The sequence below is a fragment of the Felis catus genome, chromosome C1, assembly GCF_018350175.1.
Source record: "Felis catus isolate Fca126 chromosome C1, F.catus_Fca126_mat1.0, whole genome shotgun sequence".
NCBI lineage: Eukaryota > Metazoa > Chordata > Mammalia > Carnivora > Felidae > Felis > Felis catus.
In genome coordinates, this window is record NC_058375.1 from 154,943,941 (window position 1) to 154,958,071 (window position 14,131).

The 14,131-nt window shown below is 35.3% G+C and overlaps 1 protein-coding gene across 2 annotated transcripts in view; it reads right to left on the reverse strand.

The window, feature by feature from the left end:
- TTC21B (tetratricopeptide repeat domain 21B) overlaps window positions 1–14,131 on the reverse strand; it is an 83,345-nt gene that overhangs the window by 41,270 nt on the left and 27,944 nt on the right. For both annotated transcript variants that reach the window (XM_003990824.5, XM_045033890.1), the window contains exons 12-18: window positions 12,190–12,319; window positions 8,512–8,669; window positions 6,526–6,750; window positions 4,722–4,960; window positions 3,338–3,410; window positions 2,537–2,647; window positions 1,708–1,846 (exon numbers count right to left, since the gene is read on the reverse strand). In XM_003990824.5, the coding sequence (XP_003990873.1) occupies window positions 1,708–1,846; window positions 2,537–2,647; window positions 3,338–3,410; window positions 4,722–4,960; window positions 6,526–6,750; window positions 8,512–8,669; window positions 12,190–12,319 (1,075 nt within the window). The remainder of the gene's footprint in view (window positions 1–1,707; window positions 1,847–2,536; window positions 2,648–3,337; window positions 3,411–4,721; window positions 4,961–6,525; window positions 6,751–8,511; window positions 8,670–12,189; window positions 12,320–14,131) is intronic.

A 14,131-nucleotide genomic window follows, 5' to 3' on the forward strand; every position in this document is an offset into this window, starting at 1 on the left:
TGTCAGAATGGCTAACATTAACAACTCAGGCAACAACAGATGTTGGTGAGGATGCAGAGAAAAAGGATCTCTTTTGCACTGCTGGTGGGAATGCAAACTGGTGCAGCCACTCTGGAAAACAGTATGGAGGTTCCTCAAAACATTAAAAACAGAACTACCCTACGGCCCAGCAATTGCACTACTAGGTATTTATCCAAGGGATACAGGTATGCTGTTTTGAAGGGGCACATGCATGCCCCAATGTTTACAGCAGCACTATCAACAATAGCCAAAGTATGGAAAGAGTCCATATATCTATCAATGGATGAATGGATAAAGAAGATGTCGTGTATACATACAGTGGAGTATTACTCGGCAATCAAAAGGAATGAAATCTTGCCATTGAAACTACGTGGATGGAACTAGAGGTACTACGCGAAGCAAAATTAGCCACAGAAAGACAAATATCATATGATTCACTCACATAAGGACTTTAAGATACAAAACAGATGAACATAAGGGAAGCAAAAATCATATAAAAACAGGGAGGGAGATAAAAACATAAGAGACTCATAAATATGGAGAACAAACAGAGGGTTACAGAGGGTTCCCATAACAGGGGTTATGGGAAGGGGATGGGCTAAATGGGTAAGGGACATTAAGGAATCTACTTCTCAAATCATTGTTGCACTATATGCTAACTAACTTAGATGTAAATTAAAAAATAAATTAAATAAAAATTTTTAAAAAAGAGTACTAAAAAAAAGGATATAAGCAACTATATACCAAAGAATGAAATACAAGGATACTCACTGTAACATAGCTTATAAATATTAAAATAATGGAAAATCAGCTAAATATCTAATAATTGGGGGCATCTGTGTGGCTCAGTTGGTTAAGCATCCCACTCTTGCTTTCAGCTCAGATCATGATCTCACAGTTCATGGGATCGAGCTCCATGACATGCTCAGTGCAGAGTGTAGAGGCTGCTTGGGATTCTCTCTCTCTCTCTCTCTCTCTCTCTCTCTCTCTCTCTCTCTCTCTCTCCCCTGCTTGCACTCTCTCTCTAAAATAAATAAATAAACTTAAAAAAAGTCCAATAATTGAAAGAAAGTTAAAAAAGAAAAACATGGAGTCATAATAAAAAAAACAACTGTTGAGTTATAGAATATTATGATGCCAATAGAATGATATGAATGTACTAACAAACTGTATCTGGGATATGCTATCTGTGGAAAAAATTCCAGAATAGGAAGAACAATACATTCAAAAAGAAAGATTATGCATATTATACTTATGTACTTACATATACACTGAAACACAAAAATGGTATTACCTCTAGGAAGGTAGTTTGAGAACAGGGCAAGTAGAATTCACATGAGAAACTGGAGACTTACACATTATATTCTTGGATTGTGTTGAATTTAAAAAAAAAAAACTTAAGAGGAAAGATTATAAAAATGTCTACTTGTCTAAACATCAAATGTAGTTTCATATTATTCTGGAAAGTAAAGTATCTTTCTATGGCACAATTAACTATTTCATAAACCTGTTATTAGATCATTCAAATATCCTATTTTAGTAGAGTAACATTCTGATAATGAATTAACCAACCTCACATATATAATACCGAGAATACAAATGAACATTTATATAATATAAAAATAAAATAGATCAGACATATCAGATACGGTATACTTTTTTTTCAAATCAGAAAGACTTTCATACCAGGCTCATGAGCTAGAGCATGTTGAAGAACTTTTTCTGCTTTGTCATACCATTTCAATTTTAATAAAAGCTCAGCCAGGTCATAGCAAAGATAATTTTGTTGTCCACTTTTCAGAGCGGCTTCATAGTAAGTGATTGCCTAAACAAAATCCGTTTCAGTTAGGAAAATAAGGCAATGAGAATGGTGTTCAAGCATAGATATTTTATACATTATAGATTTAAAGCATAGAAAAATTGGAAATAACCTAGCAGAAACTCAGGCATGTACCTATCAGTTAATATGCCATTTTTTAGACAAACATCACATAAGGCAACTGGCATTTCTTATGAAAAGCAGTTAATGAAAACTGCTTGGTGAATTTTTTTTTTTACCAGTTTTATTCCAGAGGTCATTGAATGCATTGAATGCAAATATATATGTTCAGTAGTTACCAGGAATAGAACAAGAATATAACAACTAAAGGAAAATCCATTATCCCCACTAGAGGGAAATAAAAGCACATGGCTTACCAAAACTGGTTCATTAGAAAGGACAGCTATTATGCTTTGTCCTATAATGAAAGAGATATAATGTTACCACAATTGACTGGTTGCAGGGTTTAGGTGCAAGATGAAGCCAGAAGTAAACTTTAGGCTCCAGTCTTTGCAAAATGCAGTGGTCAAGAATCTGAGACATTGACAAAATCTTTAACATAAATTCCAGTTTGTGAATATAAATTTGGAATTTATAACCATCAAGATACAAACAGTGCTTGCTGTAGACTTCTCAGAGAGCAGGGTTTGAAACATTTAGTCCAATAGGCATATCTCAAGTACACAAAGTACTTACCTTTGAGTAGTTGTGAGTTTTGACAAGTGCTTTCCCAATTTTGCTTGCCAGTGTTCCATCTTTGGGATTCTGATTTAATGCTTGCTCATACGCTATTATGGCTTCTTCTGGCTAATGTTGGCAGATTCAAAAAATAAGCAATGAATAAACAGCTTAGCTGGATCCTTTTAAAGGGCAACATTTCTGTAATTAAGCTCTGTATCTGTAGTACTCACTCAGACAAATAAAGTACATAGTTAAGTCTAGAAACATTACCACTGTCAGAGAGGTGACAGTCACTAGTGTAGGTGTTACTCATTACTGGCTCTCTTCATTTTTCTGTTTAAAAGAGACTCTTACCTTGTTTCTGGTATCCTATCTATTTCAAATAATGATAATGCTGAATTACTGGATCTCAGTTTGAAAACAACTTTTTTACTGTAATGGTTATTTCCTTTTTACTGTAATGACTGGATCTTTAAATAACACTTAAAACATTCCTTTAAATAGAATATTATGTTAATCACAAAAAGGAGTTTTTTGTTTGTTTTTTAATTTTTTTTTTTCAACGGTTTTTTTATTTATTTTTGGGACAGAGAGAGACAGAGCATGAACGGGGGAGGGGCAGAGAGAGAGGGAGACACAGAATCGGAAACAGGCTCCAGGCTCCGAGCCATCAGCCCAGAGCCTGATGCAGGCCTCGAACTCACGGGCCGCGAGATCGTGACCTGGCTGAAGTCGGACGCTTAACCGACTGCGCCACCCAGGCGCCCCTGTTTGTTTGTTTTTTAAATCTAAGTTCAGTAGCATCAGAAACTTTACCTCTTGTATGTTCATGTATGCATCACCAAGGAGAAGAAAAGAACGAGGGCTGGGCATTCTCTCAGCAATTTCTCTAGAAATCAGACCAATTCTAGTTAGTATCCTGAATATAAATATCTTCTTCTAAAAGAATTAAATAAAAAGTAAGTTTACTTATTTCAATTAAGCCATAGCTTTCAGAGTATCTTCTACATTGTAAAAGAAAAAAAAAACAACAACCCATTCATACCCAGATTATTTATGCTAGATCAACTTTTTTTTTTTCCATTAATCTTTCCATTTTTTGATATGCAGGTAACAAGAGTACTGGTAGACAGTAAACATATAAGCTCTCATTATATGAAAATACATTTTTTTACCTTTAATTTTGAAATGATGTGGGAGCGAAGGCACCAAAACAGGATGTGACGCTATCAGTAATGTACAGCATCTCACTCAATTGGTCCAAAAACTATATTCGAGGTATAACTTTATACATGACACTAAGAATTGAAGTCTACAACTAATGTGTCAGATCTGCCTGAAACAAGACCTATGCTTTTAACTATTATATTATAGGGCATCCAAAACAAATCAATCTTATTTTTAAATATCTTCTGATCATGAGAGATGACGGTGCTGATCTTTTGGAAACATCACAGGGAATAAGATCTAGGACCTCCAGTTCATCCACCCATACACAGGTGCTGCTCAGTTTCTTCGAATCACTCAGCACCTACAAAGAACCTGAACAGCTTTCTAAGTTTTGATATTTACATGATATAGATGAGCCAATGAAATAATTCATCAACACTGTGCTATGTTCTCAACAGATAAGAATGTTGATCTCTTCTTACATGAAGTGTGTGCTTGTATGTTTATAAGAGTAAGAACAACCTGTGTGTGTTGTCAATCCCAGTAAGAGCACCAGTGTATGACATAATGCACCTGCCCTTTCACCAAGGAAAATTTGTAATCCATACCTTGGCGTGGTGTATACTAAGTCATAATTTTCTATTGCTATAACTATTATGCTGAGCATTAAATATGACCATTTAGCCCCTGAATTGTTGTTATATTATAGTTTTCTTAAGCTATTAGAATATATGTAACAGTTGCTTTTCCCCTTCCCAAACAGAAAGGTTTAAGGTCTAGAAATAACATCTAATGAAGGAGGAGAGTTAAGAATCTAGAGTAAGCCACAAAATAATCATCATCATTAATGATTTATGTCTTAGGAGAGTGAGTTGCTTGGTTAGTGTGACTGTGGTTGGTAGTAGAACATATTAAGGAAAGGGTCTATGAAATATCTCTGTAAAGCAGTTAAAGAAAGAAGAAAGAAATCTGGGAACTAATTTTAAGAAGTAAATGTGTCAAAATACAATGGGTTGAAATAATCATTTACCTGTAACAAGTAATATACAACATTTTCTCTTTTCTGTGCTTCAGATAAATATCTGCCATTTTTTCTTTGGCCTCTATGAAATAAGGCTGTTCAGCGGTAACATTCCGAAGCATACTTAAAGCTCGCTCAACATCTCCCTGGGCCAGAGCTAGGTCTGCATTAGCAATAGTAACACGCAATTCTTCAGATGTCCCAGAAAATTCATGGATGGCATCTTGTATAACTTTCGCTGCCTCATGCTATAAAGATGAAGTTAAAATAACATTCTTTCAAAATATTCAACAAATTACATTAGAAATGAAGATTTTCTACTAATCCAGAATGAACAATAATTATAGCACAGGTATGATGAAAATTGACAGATTTCTGAAAAGTACAAAATTTTAAAACTAAACTCAGAGACCAAATTCAGATGACAGTATGAATATTTTTTAGGTGAAAAGTGTTTTCATGACTAGGACAATGGCAATTGCTATGAAACAGCTCCTGCTACTGTAATTTAATAAGCATTTACTTAGTATCCAGCATTATATTAACCCATTTAATTCTCACAAAACCCCTCTAAACCCTCTCACAAAAACTCCCATCTTGCAGCAAGGAAAATGAAATTTGGAGAGTTAAGAAGCCATGTTCATTATTGCCCCCTTGATGGGATCCAGTCCACAATCATCCACTGAACCAAATGGCTCTTCACCAAGTAGCAGATTACTTTATTCCCTATACCAGGAGCAGTTCTGTTATGCCTCAGCTGAATACATTACCTCATTTTCAAGTCTGTACCTCAATGAAACTAAAATGTCTTTTAAGATCAGTATCAATTTTAGAGAATATAAGACATTCCGATTTCAGAAACATTAACATGAAAAAACCAGTGCATTTTAGAATCAACTATCTGTGGTAGAACTGGTTCTTGTTATGTATTTATGTTAATATATTAGTGAAATAGAAATTATTTTGCGATTTCGCAAGTATCTAGACACAGCCTTCTTCATTTCCGCTAAAATATGAAAATAACTGACTAGCAACTGTTGCAATCTAAAAAACAGACCTAAATGATGTTAAGTTCTTCATTTTCTATAAGGCTTTAACTCCTCTCTCAGAATTGCATCCTCGTCTGCTTCCTGTCTATTTATTATTATATTATATTATATTATATTATATTATATTATATTATATTATACTATACTATATTATATTATATTATATATTATATGTTGTATTATACTGTATTATATTATGGTATATATTATTTTAAGTATTTTATTTTATGACCACCCTATAAATTTACCAAAGGTATATTCATTAAGTGTTCGTTTTGTTTTCTCAACTATTAGAATTTCAGATTGGTACTTTCATTTGATTCCAGTAGTACTTGTGTGCACATGTACATACGTGTATGTGCATGTGTGGGAGTCCTTTCAGGAATTCACAGAATGACAATTATATTATTACCTTTCATGGTAGCTGAGATCATCACACATTATATTGCTATATACGTTATACTACATTCATACATTTCATGGTACGTATTAAATTATATTATTACTCATATTATATTACACATATATTATTCTATTGCCTGGTAGCTAATGTAAGTACACTGATACCTAAGGCCATCCAGGTACAAATTATGTTTAACTTCAGGGACTTGAAGAAAGGACATGATTTGGTTCAAAGTAATGAGAAATTTTCTAAACTTTATCATTTGGCCAAGAAAACAATTTTAGCTTTTCCATTTCCTACTAATATGTACACTTGTATAACAAAGTTCAGAGCTGAACTACTGAATCAAAACTTGACTTACCTGTTCTCCATTTAAGCGGTGAGCCTCTACCAACTCAAGAAAGATTGATAAACGATGGTTTGCATCAACTTCAGTTTTTCTGTGTTTTGATTTTGAGGAAGCTCCAATTCTCCTCATTCCTGGTAAACTCATTGCCATATGCAGGGTTTTAATTGCTTCTGCTATTTCTCCCATTTTCTTTTGTGACTGAGCTTTTATCAAATGATACAAAGGGCATTCTCTCACCTGAAAAAATAATATTCAGAAATACTTCCTTAGAATATACATACAACATCAACACATAATTTACAATCCACCAAACATTAAAATAACAGAATCTCTGAGGACACTCAGCCTGTATTATGTACCTGAGGTCTATTTCTGCCCTCTTCTTAATTTTCTGATCATTTACTGTGTGATACCAGATTCAAGGAAACTGCCATTCTCTAGCATCCTTCTGGATGACAAACCAGGTGATAGGCTTTTACCATGATACAAGAGAAAATACTTTAAAAAAAGACTAGCCAATATATTCTTTTAAAAAAATTTTTTAATGTTTATCTTATTTTTGAGAGAGAGAGAGAGAGAGAGAGAGAGAGAGAGAGAGAGAGAGAGAATGAGTGGGGGAGGGACAGAGAGAGAGGGAGACAGAGAATCTGAAGCAGGCTCCAGGCTCTGTGTCAAGCCAGAGCCCGACATGTGACTCAAACCCATGAATCATGCGATCATGACCTGAACTGAAGTCAGACGCTTAACTGAGTGAGCCCCCCAGGTGCCCCAAGGCTAGCAAGTATATTCTAAGAAATTTAGTTTTCAGGCAAGGCATTTATCTGGGACTTCTAGTACTGATATAAAGTCATTAGATTTCTAGAAACACAGTTTTTCCCTTTTCTTCTATTTTTTAATTTTAGGATTAAAAATTTCAGAACATTTTAGTCAAACTTGGTGTTACCCCCTGATACTACTCTGACACCTGTAGCAATGAAGCTTCTATCTTTATTTTGGCTATCCAAAGTGTTTACAGAAAAAAATAAGAGAATGACAAAATGAATGAAGAAGGAGTCAAAGGAAGGAGATGATCCAGAATGAGGCAGTGTGGCAGTCATCTAATGTCTAGGATGGCTACAATTGCCCTGGAGGCTGCAGCTCTAAGCCTTAACTAGGCATCACATTTGCTGATGGGCTTTGTGTAAATTTACTCATGCTTCTATTCTTCTCTCTGAGATTTCAATTTCTTGGGATAGGGTACTGGCATTGGGGTCATAATGTACCACCCGTCTTGAGAACTAGTAACATAAGAAGCAGGCACTGCCTTCTGCAAATCTTGAATTATCCAGTCCACTGAAGGGTCCTCACATAATAGGGTTCAAGACCCTGTGAACCAAAGCCAAAGTTTGAGGAGCTCCTCCATGATTCTAGGTAGTTAGGAAGCACCTGAACCTATGATTTTCCCCAATGCTTAGAGATATGGCATGTAACACAGAATATCTTGGATAGAAACCTCGTGTGTTTATATCCTCAAACCATATATGAACTTTCAAAATGACTAGGTGTTCTTTGATGATGACTCTAAAAAGATGTTATTAAAGCCACAATCCAAGAAAGAAAAAAGCAGTAAAATAAAGTTCTTACACATAAAAATATTTGGCATAATGTTCTATAGCTTACAATTATTTTTATATACATCCATTATTGCACTTAATGTTCATTATAATGTAGGGTGTTATTATATGAGTTTTATAGAAAAGAAAACAGGTTCAGAGAGAGATAAATGACTAGACACTGACCCCCAGGTATTCTGTGTCCAACTCCTTACAGTTTTTTAATTATACTACAGCTGCCTCCATGTTTTCTCCCACTGCTTGTGAATCCAAACTTGTTTCCATTAAAAATACATTTATTAGCAAAACATATAAGCAAAAATGCAAGATAGCTGAATATGTAAGTATCTGCTAAAGGTTCAAGGAGGGTGATATGTCCCTTCCCACGTGAATTTGGAATACTTACCTTAAAATTATAGCTCAGGCAAAGTTCAAGTGACTGAGAACACAATTTGAATTTTTCCTGAGACAAATAAACCTGAGCTATCAGGAGATGCGCATCTGCATAAGAAGGATTGTGTTCTAGGCAATGCTGCAGGTAATTATAAGCTGCTTCAATGTCACCTAATGACAGAAACAAAGCATTGTAATTCAAATGGTTAAGAGACAGAGATGTGAGAGAGAAGAGGGTCAAGAGGAGTTTATGGAGAGTTCCAGTATTTAAACTAAAGTTCTCTATTCATAAGGCAGTATAACCTCTCTACCTGTACCAGGTAGCTAGCCTCCTTCTAGACTTCATGAAAGGATATACCTGTAAGTCCATAAGGAGCTCCATAAGGAGCAAGGCAGAGAAAAGCTGTGAATGGATGGATCAGAGTCCATTACTGTTGTTACCGAGAGGACCATAAATGTACCTTTATTTATTTTCCTGATCAAAAAAATTTTGCTTACAATTTTATTACAGTAAGTTTTGCAAAACATAGACATTTAAATAGGTAGAATTCTGTAGCGTCTCTTACATTAACAAAGAAGATCTAGTCTTGGAATCATTCTTAGCTAGAAATTTTATCACTGTATATAGAATAACAAAAAAAGCATAAGGATATATTCTAGACGTTCAGAAATATGAACTACTGATTTAATATGCTTTTAAATACCAACTGAAATAGTCAGTGTTTTGGGCATACATACTCTGTATATCTGGGGGTCTTAGATGGAAGAAATGATCAAAATTAAAGTGACAAGAATGGGTGATTCGGAATCTGTTAGGCTCGGCTGGTACTTGGGGTCAAAAGAGGCTCTTCAGAGAAGGAAGGACATGAACTCTAGGTCCCAGAAGAACTTTCTAGTGATGTAACCTACAGTGATCTGCCCAAAGTCATCTCACAGACTGGCTTTAAGTAGTAGGTATAGGAGCCCAACTCCCCATTCAACCTTGTTAGGAGCATGGGGGAAGGGCAAGCCCTAAATTATTCTCTGTTCCATCACTCTCCTTAACCTTACATGATACCTCAATAGACCAAATAAGACTTACACTTAGGGCTTCCCATTCCCAAAGGCCTAAACTACAATGACAAAATCCACATAAACAGAAAACAGTTTTCTTAGAGACAGAGTAACTGGCTGAGGCTGCACAATAACTTAATAAATATAGTATCAAAATTTGTCAATCAACCATCAAACATAATAAATAATATTGGATTATTTTTTGTTGTGATAAGATCTAACGCTCAAGAATCGAACAGGCAGAAAAGGAAATGGAAAGGTTAAGGATAATAACCTGGTGTGCAAATTACCACCTCCATGTAGAAGAATTAAGGAGATAACCTGGAGGTTACTGCTAAGGGGGAAAGTACATAGGAAAAGAATCAGGATTTATAAAAAAGAGACTGAAGAATATGAGGACTGTATGAATAATTGAGATTAGAATTTTTATTGTTTTGTTTAATGGTGATGAGGGGGAAAGATGTGTGGAGTTAGTATTTAGAAGGTCACCAAATATTTAAAAATGAGAAATGGGTAATCACTGTTGGGGAAAATAGCCATATAAACAAAGAACACATCAACATCACATTTTTATCGAAGAACGGCCCAATTTCCCTTAAGGAGAAAATGAAAGATATTTCTGTCCTACATGTATCTCTTTGTTAGGGTCTGGTGTAACACAGAATTTGGCTGGCCTTTGTCCCATTTCCTGGGAAGGAGTCTTGAAATCATAGAATTTCCCAAGTGAGAGGGAAATCTTTGTTGTTTGAGGTCAGCTCTGATCATTTACCTAAGTGAGAAGACTCATGGTGAGGCCCTAGATAGCTTATGTTAAGGAGATGACTCCACAGGGACTATCCCCGCCAGAAAGACCAACCAAGTACTTAGAGGGTTGGGGCTTTGAACTATGTTTTCTACTTGGACTGGGGAGCAGGATCCTGGAGACTGAGTTCAATCACACACCCAATGATTCGATCTGTGCCTATATAATGAAACTCTAATAAAAACTCTAAACCTGAGTTGAGTTTCCCTGGCTATTAATGTTCTTTATGTATTGTCATATATACATGTGTTGGAAACTTTATGTGCGCTCTATAATGAACAATGGCAGCTTCACATTTGGGACCCTCCCATACCCCACCCCGTACATCTCTCTCTTTTGCTGGTTTGGATTAGTATCTTTTTTTCTAAACTAAAACTCTAATTAAGTGGTTTCCTCAGTTCTATGAGACATTCTAGCGAATTTGAAGCTGAGCAGTCATAGAAACCCTGAATCTGTAGTCAGCTAATCAGAAGTTCAGATGGCCTTGGCAACCCCTGAACTTGTGGCTCGTGTCTGTGCCCTTAACCTGTGAAGACTGGTCCAACTCCAGGTAGTTCTCAGGTCAGAAGTCATTGCATTTGGCAATTTATCAGGATACCATTATTTGGACACATGCCAGCGTTACTTCAAATGCTCTTTTTATTTTATTTTTTTAATTTTTTATTTTTTTTTTAACGTTTATTTATTTTTGAGACAGAGAGAGACAGAGCATGAACAAGGGAGGGGCAGAGAGAGGGAGAGACACAGAATCTGAAACGGGCTCCAGACTCTGAGCCGTCAGCACAGAACCCGACGCGGGGCTCGAACTCACGGATCGTGACATCATGACCTGAGCCGAAGTTGGACACTTAACCGACTGAGCCACCCAGGCGCCCCAAGGCTGCTCTTTTTAAAAAGAGTGTCCATCTATGAGACTTTGGCAAGTAAGTAATACTATATTGAGACTGATTTATATCAATTTTCAAAATAAATAGTGTTTAATAAATTAATCACAGAACTCAAAGTCTGTTTAATCACCTAGTAGATAATACTGTTTCAACTGAGAGGAAAAGTAGAAATATCATGTGGCTCAATAGAACTTAATCAGAAGAAGGTATTATAAAGCCACTTCTTACATATAGAGTATTTTAGAGATACAAACTTTTGAGATCACCTAGTTCTTTTTTTCACAGTTAAAACTGAGGTCAGATAAATTATAAAGTCAATCTTCTCTCTCCATTACATACAAGAAATAATTGTTTACGGTAATATCTTTCAGCTGGTTTCTACTCTTAATGATTTTACAAACTTAATTTACTTTGTGTGGCAATTCATCTACCAAAGGTACATAAATATAAGCACAAAGAATGATCTATTATGTGTATAGTCACACACCTGTTTGTGTCCTAAAAAACTAAGGTTATAAACCTGGGGTTATTTTTTTTTAGCTATACATAATCACAGAAACTAAGCAGGAATTAATCAACACATTTCATAAAGGCCTGAAACCTGGTAAACTTTGCATCTGGCTATACCAATGAGTCAACTATGGATTAATGGCTATGAATTCTTATTGCCATTTAAGTACCATCTGATGGACTTTTTTGTAAATGGTACAACTGCTTTTTCCTGGCAATTCACTTGAACAATGAAAATTTATGCTGATTTATAAAGAATTAAACACAAAATAATTTAATGCAATTTTACACAATCTTATTTTGGACTAAAATTATTTGTGCACAAGTAAAATGCATCTTATGTGACTATTCTCCAAGTATGTGGAGTACTTAAACATACCTTTGTTTTTATCAACATCAGAATTAAAAGGTTAATTTAAGTTTTTAAGTTATATTCTACCTGATAAATATTTCACTTTTGCTATAAGGAAGACAGCTTGCAGTAGACCTGGTACAGTTCTTACTATAGTCTCCAGGATTGAGGTACAACGTCTGAGAAGTGGAGAAAGAGGTTGCCCAAGACTTGCAGGCTAAACAAAACAAATTAGCACATCATTTTATAATTATATTAGTATTTAGCTAAAAGTAAACAAACATACTAAATTTTAGTGTAACTAGCAAAACTACCTATTTTCCCAAAATTTCTCTTATTCTATTTTTGCAATAATATCTTTCCTATAACATGACTAATACTAATTTATCCCCTTGGGATCTGTGAGCAGACCATGTAATGGCTTTTATTCAGCAAAACAGTTATGAGATTATTACAGTTACTGATTTGATAACATGAAAGGAGCATATTTGTTCAAAAACTGTCAAGGAAACATACTCAAAGGAAAGATAACTGAGAGACAGAACTTCTTGCTGGAAATGAGAGTCAAGCAATGTAGTTCTAATTCTAGACCTGCCTATGATTTACACAGTTCAGTAACTTGCATTACCCCCTAGAGTACTGTAAATTCAGTTTCTAGAAAATTATTTTTCCTAGAAGTCAGAGGGTAGAACACACTCATGTGTATTATACCAAATGTCTCACACATTCACATTCTCTGCTTCTCTGCCTGGCATGTCAAAGGCTTTCAAAGGATTTTTTTTCTCTTTTTATTAATACATAGTGAATATGGTAACTAAAACAGGACTAGAACATTTGTTTATTGTTTTAATGGCTGTCTACCCAACCAATCTTTATCCAAGGGTTACCCACTCACAAGTTACAAATGTGATATTAGTTTAAATATCAAACGTTTATTCTCCCTGCTTTGACCTACTGATGCTGTGTCCTTATTTTGAAAAATAATCTTCCCCATCGTCCACCTACACTCCATACATATATACTCTTTTTTATTTTAAGTTTATTTTTATTTATTTCAAGAGAGACATAGAGACCAAGTGGGGAAGGGGCAGAGAGGGAGAAATAGAATTCCAAGCAGGCTCTCCACTGTCAGTGCAGAGCCCCATGCAGGGCTCAAACTAACAAACAGTGAGATCGTGACCTGAGCCAAAGTCAAGAGTCTGATGCTTAACTGACAGAGCCACCCAGGCGCCCGTCCACACATATATATTTTTAACTAGAGTATAGTGTCTTACAATCACTCCTACAATGAGACGTTACTACTGAAAAGAAACTACCACATCTCTTCACTATGTTGAGTCACAAAAAAATGTGCACTCAAAAATTATTTCAAAATATGACCACTGATGCTTACAATACATCAACTTCTTTAAATTTCTACAGCACTTATAAGTTATGTAATAAAATTTAGCATCCTACATTATCTTATACAATTCCAAAGTAGTTTCATGTCTTGTTTTGCTTCTTTTATAGGGTTAGGGTCTTTATGTGCCTTGAAGATCAGAATTTTACATTCTTTCACATAGTATGAATACAGAGTAAATTCTTCAAAAGTATTTATTTTTTCAGTGTAACTGAAAACAGTGAAAGTGTAGGTGATATAGGTGGCAAAGGTTCTTTACCACCTGCTAAGAGTTATTTATTGAGAACAACCATCATTTTTGCTGTAAACACTTTCAGAGTGAATTGTATGTGGACAATCTCTAAAATAACATCTGTCTGATTAAAAACCAAATATAAAAGGGGCAAGGAACAGAACTGGAGAGGCAAGTCTGCCTTTCTGATATTTCCCCATGAAAACACCATTATGAATGTTAATTAGGTGCTGCCATGCTGACAAAGGTTATATGGGGGGGGGGGGTGGGAACACAAAATGTTGTGGACTAGGGACACAATTGCCACTTAACACATTATTTCTTGCTCCACCTACAGTTAATTCTTAGCACAGCTGCCACAGAAATCCTTTTTAAATTACTGAGTCAGATGACGC